General features: G+C 35.2%; 1 protein-coding gene across 3 annotated transcripts in view; it reads left to right on the top strand.

Annotated features, from left to right (window-relative positions):
• Positions 1–21,712, top strand: part of LOC145967553 (synaptogenesis protein syg-1) — a 255,027-nt gene that overhangs the window by 96,831 nt on the left and 136,484 nt on the right. For all 3 annotated transcript variants that reach the window (XM_083092553.1, XM_083092551.1, XM_083092552.1), the window contains exon 4: positions 8,220–8,425. In XM_083092553.1, coding sequence (XP_082948679.1) covers positions 8,220–8,425 — 206 coding nt within the window. The remainder of the gene's footprint in view (positions 1–8,219; positions 8,426–21,712) is intronic.

Raw genomic sequence — 21,712 nt, 5'->3', positions numbered from 1 at the left:
AGAAAATTTCAATTTACTTCTTTAATTATATCAAACATAAATATACGCGAAAGATTCTCTAACATACAGGGTGTCCCATTTTAAATAATACGCTCAAATATCTCCGAAACGATGCGTTAAATAAAAAAATGTTTCAAACAAAAGTTGTATGGCTTGAAGGGGGCCATCAGATGGTGGTAATGATTTGACCTTGGAGAGTCATTTGAAGGTCACGTAAAGGTCATTGTCAATTTCTTAGATGAAACCCCCTATTTTTATTGCATATTCTTGTAGCTTATCTCGAGGACTTTCCAAAATACTATAATAAAATATTTTTTTTTCAAGTACTTTTTAAGTTATAAGGCTTGAAATTATTTCTTAATTTTACATAAACCGTAAAATATCTTGTAAAATATTCATTTTTCGATTATCTTACCTTAATACTTTTATGTACAAAATAATGAGAGGAATCAATTGGTGTAAAGAAAACACATAGTTATTTTTAAGAAAAAATATGTAATTGTTAATTGCAAATTACATATTTTTTCTTCGAAACAACTATGTGTTTTCTTTACACCAATTGATTCCTCTCATTATTTTATACATAAAAGTATGAAGGTAAGATAATCGAAAAATGAATATTTTACAAGATATTTTACGGTTTATGTAAAATTAAGAAATAATTTCAAGCCTTATAACTTAAAAAGTACTTGAAAGAAAAATATTTTATTATAGTGTTTTGGAAAGCCCTCGAGATAAACTACAAGAATATGCAATAAAAATAGGGGGTTTCATCTAAGAAATTGACAATGACCTTTACGTGACCTTCAAATGACTCTCCAAGGTCAAATCATTACCACCATCTGATGGCCCCCTTCAAGCCATACAATTTTTGTTTGAAACATTTTTTTATTTAACGCATCGTTTCGGAGATATTTGAACGTATTATTTAAAATGGGACACCCTGTATAATAAGCTTCGTACATCTCTTGCGAATAAGCAATCTATTCTGAAAGTAAACAACTAGCAGGCTAAACAATATTAACTATTACGTCAAATTAACCCGAAAAAGACAGTAAATATTGATCGTCGTTAGAACTGTCATGTTCTCCGCGTAGCAGTAGAAACAGTCGACGCCTCATCAGACTCATCGAGCGCAAGATTCCTCGCCTTCGGAAAGATTTCAATTTTTAATACGCACCTTTATCACTCGCGTCAGATCGATACATTACACGCCAGCTCGCAACGTTGTTTGCCCCTCACTCGATTCGTGAATTTCAACGCATTTGCAGTGAATCGCCGACTTACACGACCGTGACTTCCCCATGAAGTATGCAACGAATCCTTTAAGCAAGAAACGATACGATCGATGGATAGTCGATGCAGAAGGCGATCATCCGTCTTCGGGAATCGTTCGGAACGAGTGCATTGTGAAATTCTCTTCCCGATCATCCTTACGTTCCTTCTTCTTCTCGCCGCAGCAGCGACAGCGAGGAGCATCCTCCTTTGTCACCAATACTCTTCGCTCCTCTCGTCTCGTCCTATCCTTCTCCCTCTTTTGTTACGCGTCCGCGGATTCTTCCATATCGCGGCGCGAAGGGAGATTAAATCGACGTTGATGGTGTTTGCTATTTCGCGGCATTGTGAGCGAGCGCTACGTAAATACGGTCTTGAACGGGGGTTTTTCAGGCTTTCAAGCGCGTCGCGATTACGTGGCGTTTCCATGGCGATTACGATGTCTGGCGTAATATAAACAGATTCCTCTTTTTCGAATATGAAATATCTTTTAATAACGTTGACGTTATTAAATTATCCGCAAACCGTTTAATTAATTCAAAGATGGTTTCGGCGAAGATCCATTGAGTATCTGTCAAAACTCGACCATATCGATCTCTCGAAACCTTTGAATCATTTATGAGCTCTGTATATCGATCTGCATTGAATATTTATTTACAAAGGCATAGAATTTAACCGCAGGCAGTCCAGCTGTGAACATAGAACATAGACTGGAAGGGACTCCGCCCTCTCGGTGCGATCGATCGTTCGCTCGGCTTTCGAGCGAGCTTTTTTCGCGATCCGTAGGGCTGTTAGCGACCGTCGAGAGATATCGGAAGCTCACTCGCAAACTGAGCCGATTCTCGATTTTCTGCTCGAGTGTCGATCGGCATACAACATGTATCTGGTACCATTGATTTGACGCATACGTATATCGAGAGCTGCCACGGAAGGGGGAAGGGGTAGCGCCGCGTTTGCGGCTGTGTAATCGGATATTATATTCGTCGATCGGATTGATATCTCTGTCCCATTATGCCGCGGCATGAATCCCATTTGGAAGAATAATGACGGAGCGTGGTTTCACGGTGATATTTGAATAGAGGGATAACGACGGCGATAGGTCGACCATCTCTACGGGATATTCAAGGGGCGGGGGAGCAATGATAGAAATACGGCGAGATTGGAAACGACAAGAGGTTGAAATAGGCGCCGGCATTATATGGTCGACGGCTATTCCGAGCAAATCAAAATCGGCGGATATGGGCAAGCACTCACCGCGTTCGAAAATGTCCCGAATCCGATCGGAATCGTTACGTCTGATACGGAGCGATCGTCTGAAATCGGTAAAGCTAGCTTTGAAACTGAATGCGAATCATATTGAATGCATCGTAAGCCTTTCCGCGAACAAATCGAAATGCTATATAGCCGCTTTTTTCGCTAAAAATATTTTTTCATCTCGAGAAAATAGAAGAGGGAGTAGTGAATGACAATGAATTCCAATGTAACAATTGGGGAAATTTACCAATTGTTAATTTGTAAATGTTATAATTATCAAAGAAAATAAATTAAAAAATAATCTAATGAGAGATTAAATAATAATTCAATTGATAAAACTATTAATTGATTTATTAATAAATTAAGTCAATTGTTAATCTTATGGCTTAAAATCGTGTTGTTGGAAAAAAATAAATTTGTAATATATGTGTATATATTTTCTTTTAATTTATATGTATATATTTTTTTCTATTCTTTTATATATTCTTTTATATATTCGTTCTTTTCAAGTTTTAATAATTGACTTTTATTTCACGGCAATGACTTAACACAGTATATTTTCAGTAATAAAACTGGAATGCGTTATCGAGTGATTTAAACGATTTCCGCACACTGCCAGAAATATTTGAGCGTGGATTTATAGAAAGATTTATTTAATTTTTTTATCCCGCTCGCGACGTAATCTACATGAAAGAAGCTCGGCGACGACGTCGCTGTTCGTTTCCATCTTGTACATTCGCTGCAATTAAGAATCATTTTATCATCGTTGTCTGAGAAGGCTATCGTGGCTAATGCAAAATGTAACGGGATTGTCTTCGGGAAAAATACATTTTTTCCGAATGAAAACACACAAGCATGATTTTCAGGGATAACAGGACGGAAAACTGGCGAGACAATCACTTTACTTCAGCATCGTTTGATACGTCGTTTCGCGGTGAATTAATTATCTGCTTTTATTTATCCGCTGGCAAATAAAATAGTGAAGAAAAGTAGTGAATTATTACGCGGCTATTCGGATAATATAAAGTGCGCGCTCGTAAAACTTAAATGAAAATTAATTCGAAGCAAGCGTAGACACAGAATTTTATTACAGTTCCAAGTCAGTTTTACTTTAACAGAATTTTAATACGAAGATGGCGTTTAATTTTTTAAAGTTGCAAAGCTGCAAAAGAAGGAGAATTGACGATCCAATTAGATTTTTGCTGATGAAAAATTATTTCAATACTTAAATAAAAAATACTTTTTATGCAAAATTCACAAAAAAATTTTGACAATTAAAAGTTTTATCTGATACTTACTGTATCTAATATTGAAGTAGAAAATTGTGAAAAGAGAAATGGCTTATGAAATTTTCGATAAAGAAAAATTACGTAAAAATCAATTTCCAAAATATATCCGCTATATTTTGCATACTAAATATTGTAATTCCGGCGGGACCATCTTCTGATTAATCGAAGAAAATTATAAATATTTCTTTGTCAAGTGAAAAAAAGAATAAAGTTGAGTATCCTAAGTCATTTTGAAGAGCTGAAGAGTTCCATGAAGAAATGGGTTAGGAGGGAAGGTAGTGAAAGGAAGAAGGGTCTGGAAAAAAAGGAGAAATGCGTTGCCACAGCGGCGACGCCGTCTGCAATTACAATGCCTTAATTTTATGCGCAAAGTTAAGTTCCTTTTAAGAGTCCCGAGAGTGGTTAAGTCCCTCTTACGACTCATCTCCCTTCTACTCCACACTACATTCGTTTTTTCCGTATTCATGAAAGATTTTCTTTTAAACTGACCATGTCGGCGCAGCTTCCGGATAGGGCTGGACAATTATTTTAATTTGTTTAGAGATCTGCCATCTGCCACCTCTTTTTTATTCCATTTTTTTCTACTTGTCTTTCCATTTTTTATTTTTTTTCCTTTCTGTTTTTTATACTCGATTTTTTAACTATTTGTTCTCATTTACGCATTAAAGTTTTTAATCTTGCGTGCTTGTCACGGAAATTACATTAACAATATTAAAACTAAAAATATATATTTAAATGAATATTAATATTGTAATACATTAACATAAAAATATTATTTTATAAAAGATAAAAACTTCTTAATAGAAAGAGATAATTATTTTAATTAGTTCGCATCTCTCAAAATGACTCTAATATTCTCTAAAAAATTTCTACAAATTTTATAAATAATCATAAAAAATATAAATATTTTTATAAAGCGAAGCTATTAATAAAGAAAGAATTAATATTAAAAGTTTCGTATTTAAATTTAAAATATCTGTATTTATTCTACAAATTAAATAAAATATACTTTAATGTATTTTTTATATTATATAGATATAATTTATGTCATGCGTGTGCAGATCTCGAAACACAATTTAACGTAGACTGATTTTTCTGAACGATTAGGGGAAAAGGGGTGGAGGACGTTTTTATATTCGCTTCTAAAAATAATTAATCTCTCTTGTGACTCTCGTGTAATAAAAGCGCACTACTGTACGGAGAAAAGTTTTATCAACGCGTAATGGATTGCAATCAGACAAAATTAATAATACAGCTTCAGCAATACGGACATGGAACATGCCATGGAAAAATTTTCGCAATCGAAGTGCATAACAGGATTTATGCGATCGTGATATGCTTTATATTGCATGCAGTTGCTATTTGCTACGGCAATAATGAATAGCTGACAGTATTAATTAAAACTTCACTGAATGATAATCACTTGAAAAATGTCTGTAACATGAAATGCGACAAATTTCCGAATATTATAATTGTAATTATTTTCGTATTATACTATGTTAATCAGCAAAATTTTCCCGACATATTCATTTATATTACCGGTGTAAAAAGTATATTTTCCGTATATATTCATAATGGATACAATTTACATGCAACAATTTCACGCAAATTATACGATTTTTCCTTAACTTTTCATTTCATACAACAAATCTGTTAATAAAATGGATATTATTTTCATAAAATGTTATGTTTTATATTTCGTTCTCCGTATAATTTTCGTTATCTCTTTAAATGTATAATTCCCTATAATTTTATCTCTGTGTTATACATAAAAATGTGCATATTTATATTTTCTATATATTTTATGCACTGATAAAATAATGAAGTAAATATTTCATCAAATGGAATAAAAGCTATTTTATTAATGCAATTATAAATGAATTGTTATTATCGAATAAAATGTGAATTTATAAATTTTCATATATATAATAATATTTTTTTAATATAATAAATCTTGAAATAATAATATATATGTATAAGTTTTTCAACTATATACATATACAAAAAATACAACTCGCTTTTGCAAGAATAATATCACAACAAAGAATTAAATGTATTATAACGTGCGTTCTCTATTCAGAGCGGAATGATTCAATACAACTATACGCAGTGCCGCGCTTTTCAACGTCGTTCCGCCAACAGCATTCGCCCTCACGCTTAATTATCCGCGCGACACAACGTGGCCGACTTTTGCAAATAAAATTTTCCACGAGGGATTTACTCGCCCGGCCTCGGAGGGAACAGCCGTCCGTCGCAATTAGACCTTTTTACTGTCGACGTGTGTTCACGGACCCCTTAAATTTCACGTAGACCGCGTAAATCACGGGGAGAGAGACAGAGAGAGAGAGAGAGACTCGACAAGCGGGTTGATACCGCAGCATTGCGTCGGTGCCGCTGAATTTGAGCAGGTTGACGAATCATTGTGCTCATTAAAAACCGATCCAATTTGTCCGGGCAACCGCGACAACGGGAATGAGCCGGATGAGAGCAAACTCTCGGAGATGCGAAACTTGGAAGCGTCCTCTCGACGCTCAGGAACGATTGACGAACGTCTTATCGCGCCAACTTGGTCATCATTCCGTCCCTCGATTAGACTTACGAACTTACATTCGAGCGCACTCGGTCCGGGCCAATGATAATTGATGACGGTACGGGATGAAGAATATAACATCTGTGTCACAGTTGATATTTGTGTAACGAGGAGAATCGAGAATATCTCTAAAATATATTAAGGAATAAAGACAATTTTACGTTTGTATAAGTGGAATTTAATTTCTTTGCGTTTAAAAGTATTATGACAGATCGATAATAACATTTTCAAACGCAAAGAAATTTTATATAAAAAACTTATATAAATAAAATTAAAAAAGTATGTGTAAAATATATATGAAAATTATATATATAAAATTTAATATTGAATATTAATTAAAGAATAAAATTGAATATTATATATATGAAAATTATAATAAAAATGTAAAATAAAAAAAATATACATAACAAAAAAACTTACAGCAGAAAGAAAACAAGATTAAGACATAGGATAGATAAATTGGACATAAAGATAAATTAGTTGATTATCATTATCATAAGCTATCCGGTAAATTACGGCGTCGTAACATTATATAATGCGAACGATATAATACGTATCGGTCTTTTCTTTTAGCAAGACCTGAAACTGCCTCGACGGAAAGCCCTGACCTGAGAAGTAAAAGGTTATCTGACTCTCTCGGTCGAGTGCACTTCTCCTGGCCTGTATTGGGTCTTCTGAGCTCGAGCGACTTTGAGAGGGATGGGCGACAATCGCCTCCACCCTCGCCTTCCTCGGGCTCCTCGACTATGACGAATTGCAAAAGTTGGGTGAAAAATTGGCCGAAGCCAGATAAGAGCGGCCCGAGTGTATTGTGCGTCGTACTTTGGTCGTCGGCCATTCGTTCCTCCGGTTACTTTCATCCCTCTGGCCGACTTAACCCGCATTATTTAGCCCATCCCCATCCCCCATTCCGTTCATTCACTCTTCTCCGGCCCGCGCAAGGAGAGACTTTAAAATAACTCGTCTGTTATTCCGAAGGGAAAAGTTTTCGTCTGGCTGACAAATGCGAATCGTGCGACGGACGGCAGTCGCGAGCTACGCGACTTGGTGCCGCGATTTGCGACACGCGAAACCGCGCTATTTAACTCCGCGAGCGGACATATTTCGCGGCGGTAATCCCGTGATTTGTATGCGCGGTCCGAGGACGCTCCTCGAGGCTGAGCCAGACGAAGTATATCAGTCGCAAACAGACTTCTCACTGTAAATGCAGCGTACTCCGCGATAAGAACTCACTTTGGAGTCTTTCGCCGTTACACATTAAATCAGCAACGTAAATCTTTTATAATGTTTTGCTTGAAAAGTTGACGCTTTATGCGCCGAGTACATCATCTTTTTCCTTTAACTTATTTATTTATATTATTATATTTATATATTATATTTATATTTCTTTATTATATTATTTATATTTATTTATATTATATTATTTTTTATTTAAATTTGTTTATTTACATTTTAAAAAATTTTTTATATCTTTTTATAATTTATTTTTGATTCAGGAATTTTTAATAAAGTAACTTTTAAATTTTGCGATTGTTATCGAGTGGTAATCTAAATATAATATATTATATTTATATGTCTTTATCATTATTTATATTTATTTATATTATATTATTTTTTAAATTTGTTTATTTATATATTTAAAAAATTTTTTTATATCTTTTTATAATTTATTTTTTGATTCAGGAATTTTTAATAAAGAAACTTTTAAATTTTGGGACTGTTATCGAGCGATAAGCTAAATGTAAGTTGAATAATATGCAATTTACTTTCTCGAATTATATTTCAATGATGCATTTTTGTGATTGTTGCAGTTACGATGCGAGAAGTCGACAGTTTGGGAAAGCGAAGCTGTGGAGCGCTGCGCATTTTTGGGGCCATCGAGCGTCTTTTCGTGCGAACCCACCGGCGCAGTTGACAGTTCAGGATCTTCAGCAGAGTGACGAGGGTGTTTACAGGTGCAGAGTCGACTTTCGGAACTCGCCGACAAGAAACTTGAAAGTTAACCTGACCGTTATCAGTAAGTAAACTATCGCCCTTAATCGACAGGTTTCTCGTTAAACTAACATTCACCCGAAAATGTCGGATAATGTCAAAAATGTCTTATATCGAAAGCGAATTATTCGATTTTATCATGCTACATGTATATTTTTACCACTAGTCACCAGTCTGTTAATCTCGAAATTTTAACCATTAAATTCCAGGACTATATTCTGTGTACACTCTTACGATCTTTAGAGTAGAGGCTGTAAAAAATCTTTTAAATCGTAATCCACAGTCATACATATTTAAAATATTGAAATGCGCAGTCGCGTAGTTTACACAATTCTGTTTGCATTCATAATTGCTATTACAGATATAGAGCGGACAGGAAGTACGCATAGCAACTTTTCCATAGTGATTTGCATTTCCAGAAATTGACCTGGTCGTTTTCACGAGAAAACTTACATTAGATTTTTCGTGCGGAACTAATTCAAGACTCGTTAAACTTCCATAAAATTATGCTCGAATTATCCTTTTTGCGCGATTTACTATTTATTTTCTGCATGCGTTTCCTCTTTCTAGTCTCACAAAACGATTCGCTTATTAAAAATTACGTTAATTTATTGCCTTGATAATTATGCTTATATTAGATATAATCAAGAAATATTTTAATAGAGATGTTAGATACATATTTATTATTAAATTACAACAAAATTCATGAAAATTTTGATATTGAGAAAAAGATTACGATACAAGAATTGCATCTTGAACCAGCAGAAATTTATAATTGATATTTGGAATAATACAATAGTATAATTATAGTGACGTCGCAGTTGACAGTTGTTTGCGGAATAATCAGCTGCAATAGTATCGCGACTATTAAAAACTACGAATGGAATAACTTTTTTTAATAATGTAATGAATCTCAAAATACTTTCGATCTTGCAGTTTTCATACGGTGTGAGATAAAACATTGATCTTTTCATGGAAAACTAGTTGGAAACTCGTTAAATACAAATAGAGGAGAAACGAAGTTTCTATTCCGCATCGATCATTTTCCAAATACACTTTTCAAACTAGTCCTCTTTACGGAGATGTAATCGTCGATATTCGAAGATACGGTGACACACACTCACGATTGCAGTTTACAACTGTTTGCAATAGAACAGTCAATCGTGATAGCATCGCGATTATTGGAGATCATAGGAAACCTGCGAATAGACACACTTTTCTCTTTCTTTCTCGTTTTCTTTGTCTCTTTCTCTCTCTGTCTCTCTTTGTCTCTCTCTTTTTCATTACAATATAAATCTGGAGATCTGAACTTATCGGCCATCCTCGTTTTTCGAGAGCGGAAACTTGGGCTTTTCGCGCAGGATCTAGTTCGAGGCTCGTTAAACTTTCACAAAATTGCGTCCGACCGAGGAAACTCGGCGAAACTGGCCGCCGATACTCGATGTCGATCGTCGTTGCGATTGGACGAGTCGGTCCCAAGAATGGCCGTTAATCCGAAATGGAGCGACCACTCGTACAATCAGCCGACCATTGAAAGCAATCCTCTGTAAACGATCGTGCTGAGAGTACGAGTCGATTGGCTGGTTTGTCTGTAGTTTGATTCGCTCTTCCGTCGACGCGCGGCTGTTAAATCGTCGAATCTTTTTCGGGTAACTCGTAGATTATTTGCAAAGTCATGGACTCAAGAATTTCATGTTTGCTTGCAACGCGTCATAAGGAACGCATAATCCTGCAGCGTTTATAAGAAAGATATGTACAAAACGAGAGAAGTATAAAAATGAAACACGCACACATACATGATTGCAACCATCGCATGTAACAAATTTATTTGATTGAATATTTGTTTTAAAATGATCTGTTTTGTTTACTCGAAAACACCCCAAAATATATTTTTCGTTCATTAGATAAATAGTTAATGCTTTTAAGATAATCAGTGTAGATCTCATTTCCAATAAATTTCAATTTAATTACGATATCAATTTTTATTTACGAATAAATTTGCATTCCGGAGTAAAATATGATTTTTTGCATGCAAACGAATAAAGCTGTTTCCCTTTATTTGTTTTAGTTTTGCCGGAACAAAATTTTTATTCAAATAATCCTGGATTGCGTGTATAATGCATCGAATCTATTATAAAATGGAAATATGAACACACAAAATCTGTTATTGATTATATGCTTATATTAATTTCTATCGGAATATTTATTTTTTAATATGTACCATGTGATACAGAGATACAGCGATTAACATAATTTGGAATAAAAAGATTTTCAATTTCCAGGATATTAATCGCGACGACTGTTTTTTGTCTTACCAATACTATGTATTTATTTTATATTTGTTATTTGTAATGAAAAGCAAAATAAATTTCCAATTATAATGAGATTTTTTGCACAGTTAAAATAACAACGCGTTGCACAATGTTATTTCACTTCGTGTAAAATAATCGCTATCGCGTTTATAACGCGACTAACTTGACGAAACTGATATTACAATGCAGTAATTAATGCTTGATGTCAAATCGATACGAGATACGCGTCAACCTGTACAGAAAGTTCAATTTCCACTTTATGGAAAGTTACGCAACAGCGTTTCCATTTCCATAATGTTGAATAACATTATCCGATGTGGAGGGGAAATCAAATGTAATTACGCACGTATGCTTATGCATAAACGCTCTGAAAATATTGAAAATGTTTCGATACAGAAACTTGGGAATAAATAGGATATTAATGTTTAAATAGTCGTAGGAATCAATACACGTAAAATGAACGTGATGAATATGTTCATCCTATTTTATGCAACGTCAAACTTTTCAATAATTTTACAAATATTTTGAACAAAGCTTAATTATAAGCGAGCAATTAAAGCGAGTCTGACAATTCAGAGAGAAATATAAATTATCGTGTAATCTCCTTCCCTTTTTGCGCGAGCTCGCGAAACTTTTTAGTTGCGACGATGGCGACATATTTTGTTCTTCTGCGAGTCCGCTAACTCCAGTAAGTGATTTATAACTTTGTGTCCCACTTCGATAGCAGCTTCGATCGTCAGCGATGCATATCCGCCGCGTTGATTTTGTAATGCAGTAAAATCGGAAGTTCGAAAGTCGGCTTCTGAGAAGCGCCAAAAGTCCACGATGGGCTCGTCGCTCTTGTCTCTTAATAGAATCGAAGCAATACCTTGTTGGTTTCCAAGGAAGAGCTCTTCATGTCGTGAAGATGAGAAGCTTTCACGAAGTCTCTAACCCAATTTGACTATCGATCGATCGTTAAATTGACTTAATATATGGGACGTTGATTAGAGATGTTCTGTTCAGATGAGAACCGAGAATTTTCCGATTTTAGATTTTTTTTTTATTTGTGGCAGGTATATAAATGTGGATAATAAAACTGTACAATAATGAGAGAAATAATCACTGGATGGTTCTGTTCAGTGATTACAAAAAAGCATAAAGATTAAGTGATAATTTGTTCATATGTATCAGATGTTTTATTAAATGGAATTTCTGGATATCAGATAATGAAGGCCCTGTAACGTTAATATAAAAGCAGCATAGAATTCAATATGAAAAAATGATAACGATTTTTAAATGTCTAAATTGTTTTCATTTATATAGTCTGTTAGTATTTCTCTTTTGTGAAATTTTTCACAATTTTTAGCTAAAATAATAATAAAGTAAATTAGATATTAATTGGATAATAATTTCGACAATATGTATTTGTGAAATTAATTAAGTTGAAGGGAACATTTCGTATATAAAAAATTATCGGTCACATCAATTAGTCACATCAATTAATCACATATATTCAGCTTCATTTAAAAGCATTTTTCAAAATATATGTGTAATCGATTTGTCTTCTTCTTTTTAATCGATCTCATCGTATCTACAAATTGTTCTCATCTATTTGGACATTAGAGGCAGGTAAATTCGCAAAGTTCAGTTTCCAATCGAGGAAGAGATTAATCGATCAGCTGGAAGCCTATTACGCTGAGAAAGATTAACCCAGTTTGCCGAATAAATGCGTACGAAATGCGCAGACTGTGTCAAAGCCAAGCCAAATTTTAAAGCCGATCGGCGCTGTTTTCTTTTAATCAGAACTCGGTCGAGCGTCGCGGAATCCGTCCGAGCGGGTCGGATCGTCGCGCGTCGCTAACTTAAACAATCTGCTCTCGCGTTAGTGCCCGGATATCTCGGGCTCTCGTCCCAACGGGCTTCTCGGGGGATGTCCGTACAGTGTGGGCGCGTGGAAAACGTAATCGAATAGGGATACATCTCGCAGGCGAAAGGCCATCGGCGTCGAAACGCCGCTGCCGCTTCGTTTTACGCCTCGATGCGTCGCTCCAGCTCGGGTTAATTCCGAGCCACACTTCGATATATATGTAGGAACAAAGAGAGAGAGAGAGAGATGAGCACGAACATTGTGAGTCTGTGTGGAAGGAAGGAGGAAGCCCTCTGAGCTGAAGCATCCCTATCATAACTAAAATGACTCCTGACACAAATGTTCCCATTTTTTTCAATTATTTTCTCCTTTGTCTATTAATTATGATTATCTTCCTCGCTTGTTTAAATCATATTTTTAGGTATCATTCCTAATTTCTCTCTCCTTGATCCCTTTAAATGATCATCGCATCATTTCCGACATGTAGCAGCAGTTTCAAATTACTTATTAAAAGAATGGTCTCTAAATTACAAGTGTAGACCACATCTTCTTACCCGATATTTCTTGAAGGTATCTTCCGTGTCACCTTTTCCATCACTTCCATCGCGCTTCCTCTTCGTCTTTCGCAATTTTCCTGCCTCGAGACTCGGAGTCGTTAGCTCATTGGATAAAGGAGAGACGCACGCTCCAAGGAACCCAAGGCCCCATCGTTGAAACTTGGGAACAAAAGCTGCTCGGGCGTTGAGTCGACTCATGCTAATCCGATTAGGATTTACTTTAGATTTTGACGAGCACTACTCCCTTTCTCCCATTTCCCCATACGCGTACTTTGGGGAACATCTAATGGCCGCTTACGGCCAAATTAGTTTCATACTGTCTCTCGTCCTCTGTCTCACTTATTCTCTGGTCACTTATTTAGCGTGCAGTCATATTAACCTCTATCCGTCTAATTGATCGCTAACTTAGCTATCGTACATGTATCTAAATTGTTAATCATCTATTTTGAAATTTAATCAAAGCTAAATTGCTGAAAAAATAATTGCTTTTTTATATGGCAACAAAAATTTGTAGTTGAATAAAATTGAAAAATTTGGATTATGCCATTTTCTATAAATTGATCTGCAGTAGATTTTGTTTTCATTTTTCAATAAATGCTTAAATCATATAAATTTAATTCAAACAAGTTTTATTATTGCGATAAAATAAATATGACACAAAATAAAAAAAATATTTTCTAGAAATTTTATTATAAAAAAGAATGAAATATGCGCGGTATAAATTAAATCAAAATATACAGAGATTGATAATGGTATTAATCCCTCGCATAATTCGTGACTCTTTCTCGAACAAACTTTTGTATCCTTTCGATCCTCATCAATGAGCTTTTCAAGTGGTTTGGATAAATCCTGTAATCCCAGACAGGACACGTTGCATCGGAATCGCCGGAATTGCGTCTCAAGTGGCACTACGTGATTCTCTGAAATCGATACTTCACACTGGATATCCTCGTTTAAACCCCTTTATCGGTGATTACTCGTCAGCTTTCAGGCAGAAAGATCGACGCGATGAGGATTGAAAATATTCGATACTGTTGGAAGCATCTAAAAAACTGGCTTTGTTACTCCTGATCTGCCTTTTATTCCGCGAATGACGTGCATCTCATTATCGAAAAGGGAAAATAATATATCGAGCCTGCCTGTGCACTTAATTTGGAGATATTATTCATTTTCAGATATTTTTCATGTATTTATATTCAAGCAGAGATTGATAAAAGCTAATAAAATTATAACAATACGAATATAGATATAGATATATAACGAAAATATTTTACAATAAATATTAACCGATAATGACATCCAAATTACGTAAAATATGATGCACTTAATTTTTATGACGTAAATACAAAAGTAAAATACAACGCGTTATAAAATATAATGCATTTAATTTTTATGACATATAATTAATGCAATACAGGTCGATTTTTTTTATTTAACTAAAAATTTGTAATAATTACTATTAATAATTATTTAATTTATTATTGATAATAAAATTCTTTTAATGATAAAGTACTTATTAAGAGATTGTAATCACGTATATTTCTTTCAATTTATCAGCCCTGTCATTTCCTATTCATAAAATGGATCGTTCACTGATATAGAATTTCTAACACTCACGCGCGAGGGTTAACGAGGGATAATACTTTAAAATCGCTTTCCTCCCTCAAAGCCTCTCCTTCCGGGATTTAACCTTCTTGCGCTGTGCTCGATAAACGGTGCAGTCATCTTCCGCCCGAGTGTTTTTCTTCTCGAGCGCGTCCGGCGCCCGGAATCTTTCATGAAAATTAAATACCGCGCTCTGGAAGATGATTGATATATCCCGCGAACGACGTTTTCCGGGCTCTTCGCGAGAGGGGACGGATGGCACTCGCCCCCTAGGAATGGAAGGGGTTACGGAGCCGGGCGGGACACATCCTGAAATTTAGTATGACGGAACGGACGGGCTCGTATTTTATCGTTAGCAGATTCCATAGAAAATTCAGAGCCCCGCTTGCGACTCGGGTGCGGCCCGACTGCCATTTCCCATCGGACCGAGTCTCCCACACGACGGCTCTCCACGGTTCGTGCGCCTCTGTCTTCCGCTGGTAAACGAGCGTATCTCCGGAATATTTTTCGTGTGTCTCGACTTTCTGACATAAATACATCCTTGTTCGCGCCGTCGTTAAGGACTTTCTCTCTATCCCGCGATTTATATTTCGTAAGCTCGTTAATTCGTTTGCCATCTTCGCAAAAACACGCATTTTCCCCTACCATTTCATTTAAGCGACTAATCCTGAAGACGGGCACATGAGATGCAGTAGTAAATATTTATTAATTATTAATTTACTGCGAGTTTTAAATTATTTATCGGCATACGATATTCGCTGTCGTAAAAGTTAAGGAAGTGTTCTTTGATGAACAAGATTTGTGAAAATTTGACGAGACCGTAATTTGATGGTATTAACTTTATAAATTTTGTCTTCCTTCACTTTTCTTAAATATCCTAGCTATTAACGTCCAAATTAAGTTTTTATCAAAGTGAAACTCATTAAGTTGAAAGCGACACACATTTGCTTTAAAGAGATTTAACTCGTTATAGGTATGCATAATTAGTGATATTGAATATTCGCATAATACATTTTGCAGAGAATTTTTGTTAAAAAGAGGCTAATTCCGCATAATTAAAAAATTTATGGTAAGAAAGAAGAGCAATTTTTGATGTTTATATACAGGATGTCCGGTAATAATCACTTAATCTCTCGTGTGCAGGTAGAGCGGATTAAACTGTCAATGAGGAAAATCATCTACTGTTTTGCGATCTTCACAATAATTAATGAGAAATTAATTTTAATAACGATTATTTTTAATTAATTTCTCATTAATTATTGTGAAGATCACAAAACGATAGATAACTTTCCTATTCAGTTTAATCCGCTCTATTCGCACACAAGAGGTTAGGCGGTTATCACCGGTATCCTGTATACATTATCGATTGATGTGTTCCTTGTGAATTTACCGCGGCAATAATTCATCGTTACATCATAATAGAAACGTACGCTCAGCAAAGTCGATGCGTTTCCGCGTCCGCAGACCAATGCGATTCGGAAAGTTTCTCTCGAAGTGGAAAACGCGACTCGACCGAGCAGACGAGGAAGAACATAAAGGGAGAAAGGATGGCGGAAGTTTGCCTCCTCGGGTGCGTTTGCGGTTAGGTGAGATTTTAAAAAAATCATGAATCAGAGACGAAACGAGCCTCAATAATGGATTGTCCAATTCGAAAACTTCGTCGGATAAGTCTAAAGAATGACGGCGCATCCGCGTGAAACTTGCTATAAAAGTATAAAACTTGTCTTCTCTTTTATGGTATGTTACACGGTTTTTTTATTACAAAAAATACCGAGCACGACATATTTTTGACTTTTATGCATAAAGAATTATTTTTGTAATTATGCAAAAATTTTTCATTTTTATGTAATCCTCTTTTTAAAAGGAAAAGCGGCAAGTCTGGATTGTTCTACATGTATTAGTCAGGATGTTTGTTATCTCTTTCTCTTTAATTAAAATAGAATATTTCTAGAATTTCTAATGAAACATTTTTTCTCGCAATTCTGTGTCCCTTGTGAGGTAACATTATTTTATGCAAACAACGTTACAACCTTTTACATGTAATTTCTCTTTAATTTCTCTTTATATCTACGAAAATATCGAAGCCATTTCTTGTTGTCTTCTTTTATTCTTTGGATTACGAAAACAGCACGGTGCTCATTAGTCGGAAGGAGTCTTATAAAGATCTTAAAGCATCCTGTTTTTCAAGGAAAACTCGTGATCGTCGAGGAATGTTGACCACTTAAATAGCAGAAAACGAATGCGACGAATGTTTGCGCTGCCATATTATGCTTCCTTCGTCGCATGAAAACTCCGGCGATGAGGCAAAACTCTCTCGTTGTCGAAAACTTGTAATACTTTGGTAATATTATGGCTCGTATTGCGTTTCGTTTGCAGTAAATGCAGTAAAAATTGTAAATGGGCTGCCGCGTATTCTCGTGAAAACAATCTACGTCGTCTGAATTCTGTTTAATGCGAGAAAAGTTATAATTGGAAGTTATAGAACTTTTTTTCATTCTTATGATAGCGCAATAAATTTATAATTTTTTTCCAGTAATGTCAATTCGAAACGATTAATCGTTACATTTCATTTATATTAAAGCTCGTTATTTTAAGAAATGACATTTAAAGTGCCAAAGTTCTCAAGAGTTAGAAATTCAGTAACGACTGTTTGATGATAATGTTAATCTTTCGTAGCAGGAATTTAGTTTCTGAAATAGCTTATTATATCAAATCTTCTTATATCAAATTAATGGTTTTAGTTTTTAGTTTAAATGTCAAAGAGAGAGAGAGAGTGCAATCAATGTCGAAAATTTTGATATGATATAAAAATTTGTTATTTTAGGATGAATTTATTTTTTTGGGTCATATCACGTTCCATTTTCTCGAACGTATCGCTGGAGAAACGATCGGGATCCTATCGCACGAGAAAATATCACGATATTTCTTCGGATATGGATGCCGAGAGCGAAACTCGAGGAGAGCTGTCCATCAACCGATGGGCATCTCCATTTTCATATCCTTTGTTGCTTCTTCGCTATTTTTTATCCGCCTCTTGACCTGCGCTTGTCTATCCGTTCGACGTTTCTCAACTCTCTTCTAACTAGAATATCGGTAGAAAATAATACAGATCTATAGTTTTTCCATTAAAAATTTATATCGGTTATCATTAATAAATCCAAGTTGAAAATGTTAATTAATTTTTCTTCGTTAAAAAAATATTTGTATTGTAATTATTTTTTAATCAAAATATAATCTAGTATTGATAAGATTGCTAAAACAGTTTTCTAGAAGCTTTCTGTTGAAGAAATTTTTTTAGTTTCTTACTTTGAGTTAAATTAGATTTCTCGAAATCATTTTCGTTTTAATTCAATTTTTACAGCAATAATTTTCTTTTATATGAAAGAGAAGTACTGCTTCCTATAATTAAGTGGACTGATTGCAAACACGATTATGATTCAATATTCAGATAACAGTCACATGCGGAGTGCCTGTCGTGATATAAAAAAATTTGATATATCGTAAATCATAACAGACCGTTCTCGACCCTCCGAATTTCTCGATTCCTCTCTTTTTCTCTGTCTAAAATCGCGCTCTGTCTCCCTCGATATCAGAAGAAAATCGACAAGAGATTCACGGACAGTCCAGCTGCCACATATTTTTCCGCCTCGGAAAGCTCGTCTGTCTTCGCAGGCGAACGTTCGATATCCCACAAAATTCCATCGTTCCATCGTTCCATCGGTCCTTATCGGCTCCGTCTAACGTGCCGGTTCAAAGGGCCGTGTATATTTTTCTACGTGAGTTATACAAACGATTGTCAACAATTTTGCTATCTTAAAGGAAATTATTTCCCGATGAAAGAATCGAACAAGTAAAATGGTATCCGTAATATATTTATTTAAATAGAATCAAAACTGTCTTCTATCATTTAGTATATTTACGTAGAAACATAGAAAATTATCATAAATTGCATATAGTATTAATTGATTAATTCAGACAAATTTTTGTACTTGATTGAAAAATTCTAAATATTCTTAATTTACTCGTAAAATAATTTCTAATCTATAATAAATTACAGCGCTAATAAATTTAGCTTGTACATGTATAATTTTTATGATGCTTTTTTAGACGCGATAGATTATAATTAATAACGCATGTGCAAAAAAGTGTAGAAAAACTCAGCGTGTGGCCTTATTTAAACGTTTCCGTTAAAATATTTTAACAAAGACAGGGATTAAAAACATTATAATATGCATGAAAATTATAATATACACGGACGCGGAGTCGCAAAAAGTTTAATCTCGTTTGCGACTCGCAGTCATGAAAATTGACGTCCTCTACGCGCGCGCTCACGTTTTCACGAAACTAAATCCGCGCTGACATCGAGAATAAATCACGAGTCGCGACAAATTTTTATATTTCGCGACGTGCGTCTCGCTCGCGGCGAGAAAAATTGCAGGGACACGCATACAATTGAATGTGTCGGCGTCCAGAATGGCCATGTGTCATATTTCTCTTAGCGACAATCTCTGCTTAAATGCGGGATTCGACTCGGGATACCCGGGATTCCAGTTTCGACGAAGGATCTTCTCTTTTGCGTCTCGGCCCGGTCGCGGTCAATTATTCCAGTCACGTGTGGGATTCACTGTCATTCTCGATATCCTCGATTCAGAGTGTCCCGTCACCCCTATCTGCTCGGGACGTCCTCTCGAATATGTCCCGAACCGAACGAGCGACTTCTCTCCGCATTTCCTTTCTGATTATTTTTACATTGAAAACAAGATTACGTTTCTTGGCGTACTTGATGGTGACATGATTACTTAATCGCTGAATAATTCTGGATAAATTTGAATAATTATATTGAATCAATTTGCTTAATAAAATAATATATATCGCTTGTCATTTTATCATAGCGCGTACAATTATTGATCTTTTATTATGTGTTATATAAATGGATATAGTTCAAGATTTAGTCTATCTTACTTTCGCTAGAAAGAGACTCTATATATTATTATCTAATTAAAAATTGTAACCACAAAACATGTGTAAAATGTGGAGCGATATAGCTTAAAATAATACGAAGGAAAAAACAACATAAGTGCTTAGCATTTTTTTGGTTATAATTTGAATTAGATATAATATATTTTTAGATAGATATATTTTTATATATATTTTTAGATTTTTTGTTGTGTATTTAAAATTGAAAATTATTCGAATAATATCGTATTTAATATTATCTTAATCATAAAAATTTCACTAATCAATTAAAATTATTCTCAAAGAAGGATAAAATAAAAAATACACATTTTTATACGATGATTCTCATTCGTGAATTAGATAAAGATAGATAAAGAAGTTCTGCCATAGAACTTCTGTCAAGAAACTCGAAATTTTTTAATTTCTTTAAATCATTTGCTCATTCTTGCTCTCTTTCTCTTTCGCGACGAATAACTAGCTTGGAAAAGTTATTATTTAGCAAGAAGGGAAGTTATTATTTAGCAAGATACGTGTGTTTCGGCTATAGTATAATACTAAAAAACCTTCACATTCCTTGCATTCTAAAATTATATATTTTAAAATCTCCTTTTTTATTAGTTTTATGATTTTTCCATAATTAAGATCACACTCGTATACATTGTTTACATATGTATATGTTGTAGAATGTATATGTTATGGAATGTCTACATCGTATTATCTTATATTACAATTACATGATTGTATTGCAAACGCATAGCTGCTTCGATCAATTATCTGGCGAGATTAATTACTATTCAGCTATGATCGATAATGAGGCAATAATAATGTAGGAAACCACAACTGTGATTAACAGAATTTGATTGGTTTAACTTGTAAGATCTCTTCAGTATCTAAATTTTTATGTTATAAATAAACGATGGGAAATCTTTCAGAGATCTAATTATGATGATCTTTAATCCTCAATGTTCAAAATCGCAAAACCATGTGATATTTAATAAAATTTGTGTAAAGAAAAGGCGGATTTAAAATATTCAAGAAATTTGAAATTAAAAAAGTGTAGAGGTGATAAAAAAAATGTTGAAATATATCGCTATAATTGTGACACATATATTACCATATAAACTGACGCAACAAAGTTTTAAATTATTCATGGGAAACGCGCAAAAAGAGAGGAGGGGGAAAACAATAAAAAAATTTTCTTTATGAATAAACTAACTTAACACTCGAAGTTGAAACGTGAATACTTCGGGACGGGAAGAAGGCAACGGCGAGGTATCTCTCGGGAGATATGAGGCCAGCGATCTCTTAAAAAACCGGGAACGAGTCCTTCGCATGATAAACGCCCGGATCTTCGCGGAGCAGCAGGTGCAACGGCGGCTAAGTATGTAATATCGTTCTAGGTCGGCAGTAAAAATTCTTCCGGGACTTGACGCGCGCGTGATCTATCCTCACTAGAGGAGGGCTAAACGACTCGCAAAGAGATTCTCTCTCGGGAGAATATCCTCGCGAGCTGAGTAACGATCGTCGCGGCGAAGGTATCCGCCTAAGTCCGATGCGGGACCCACCGCTGGATGCGGAAACGTTTGTTACGGAGAATTGTGAAACACGGCAATTTCTCGTATCGGAAACCTTATTCACTGATTTATCCCCGTAACCAATTGGTCGGAACGACGGTATAAGTTGGGAAATGTTTTCTCGTACAAACGTTTTACGACGGCGTAACAGTTTAAATGATGATCTTTGCGGGATCTCGTGAGAGGAGAGAGGAAGCCAGCCTCGAGTTAAACTTGAGCAGAATAGACGAGCCAAGGCAAATGCGCGCGCGGTATCTCGACAACTATAAAATCATACGATATTGTTCTCTCACGTCGTTCGTATCGGTAGCGAATAACGATAACGTTCGGTGATACCGAGAGATTTTTCGTAAGTCGCACCGACGACTCTTTCTCTTTTACTGCTGTCGATTACACGTCGTAACGACCCATAAGAAGATTACACGGTGTTCGAAATTCGTCGCGTTTGAAAATTTTCCG

Source organism: Camponotus vicinus, unplaced genomic scaffold, assembly GCF_025532165.1.
Source record: "Camponotus vicinus isolate PSW18456_S1 unplaced genomic scaffold, iyCamVici1.0 SCAF_2, whole genome shotgun sequence".
Lineage (NCBI taxonomy): Eukaryota > Metazoa > Arthropoda > Insecta > Hymenoptera > Formicidae > Camponotus > Camponotus vicinus.
This window is presented reverse-complemented; position numbering and strand designations above follow the sequence as displayed.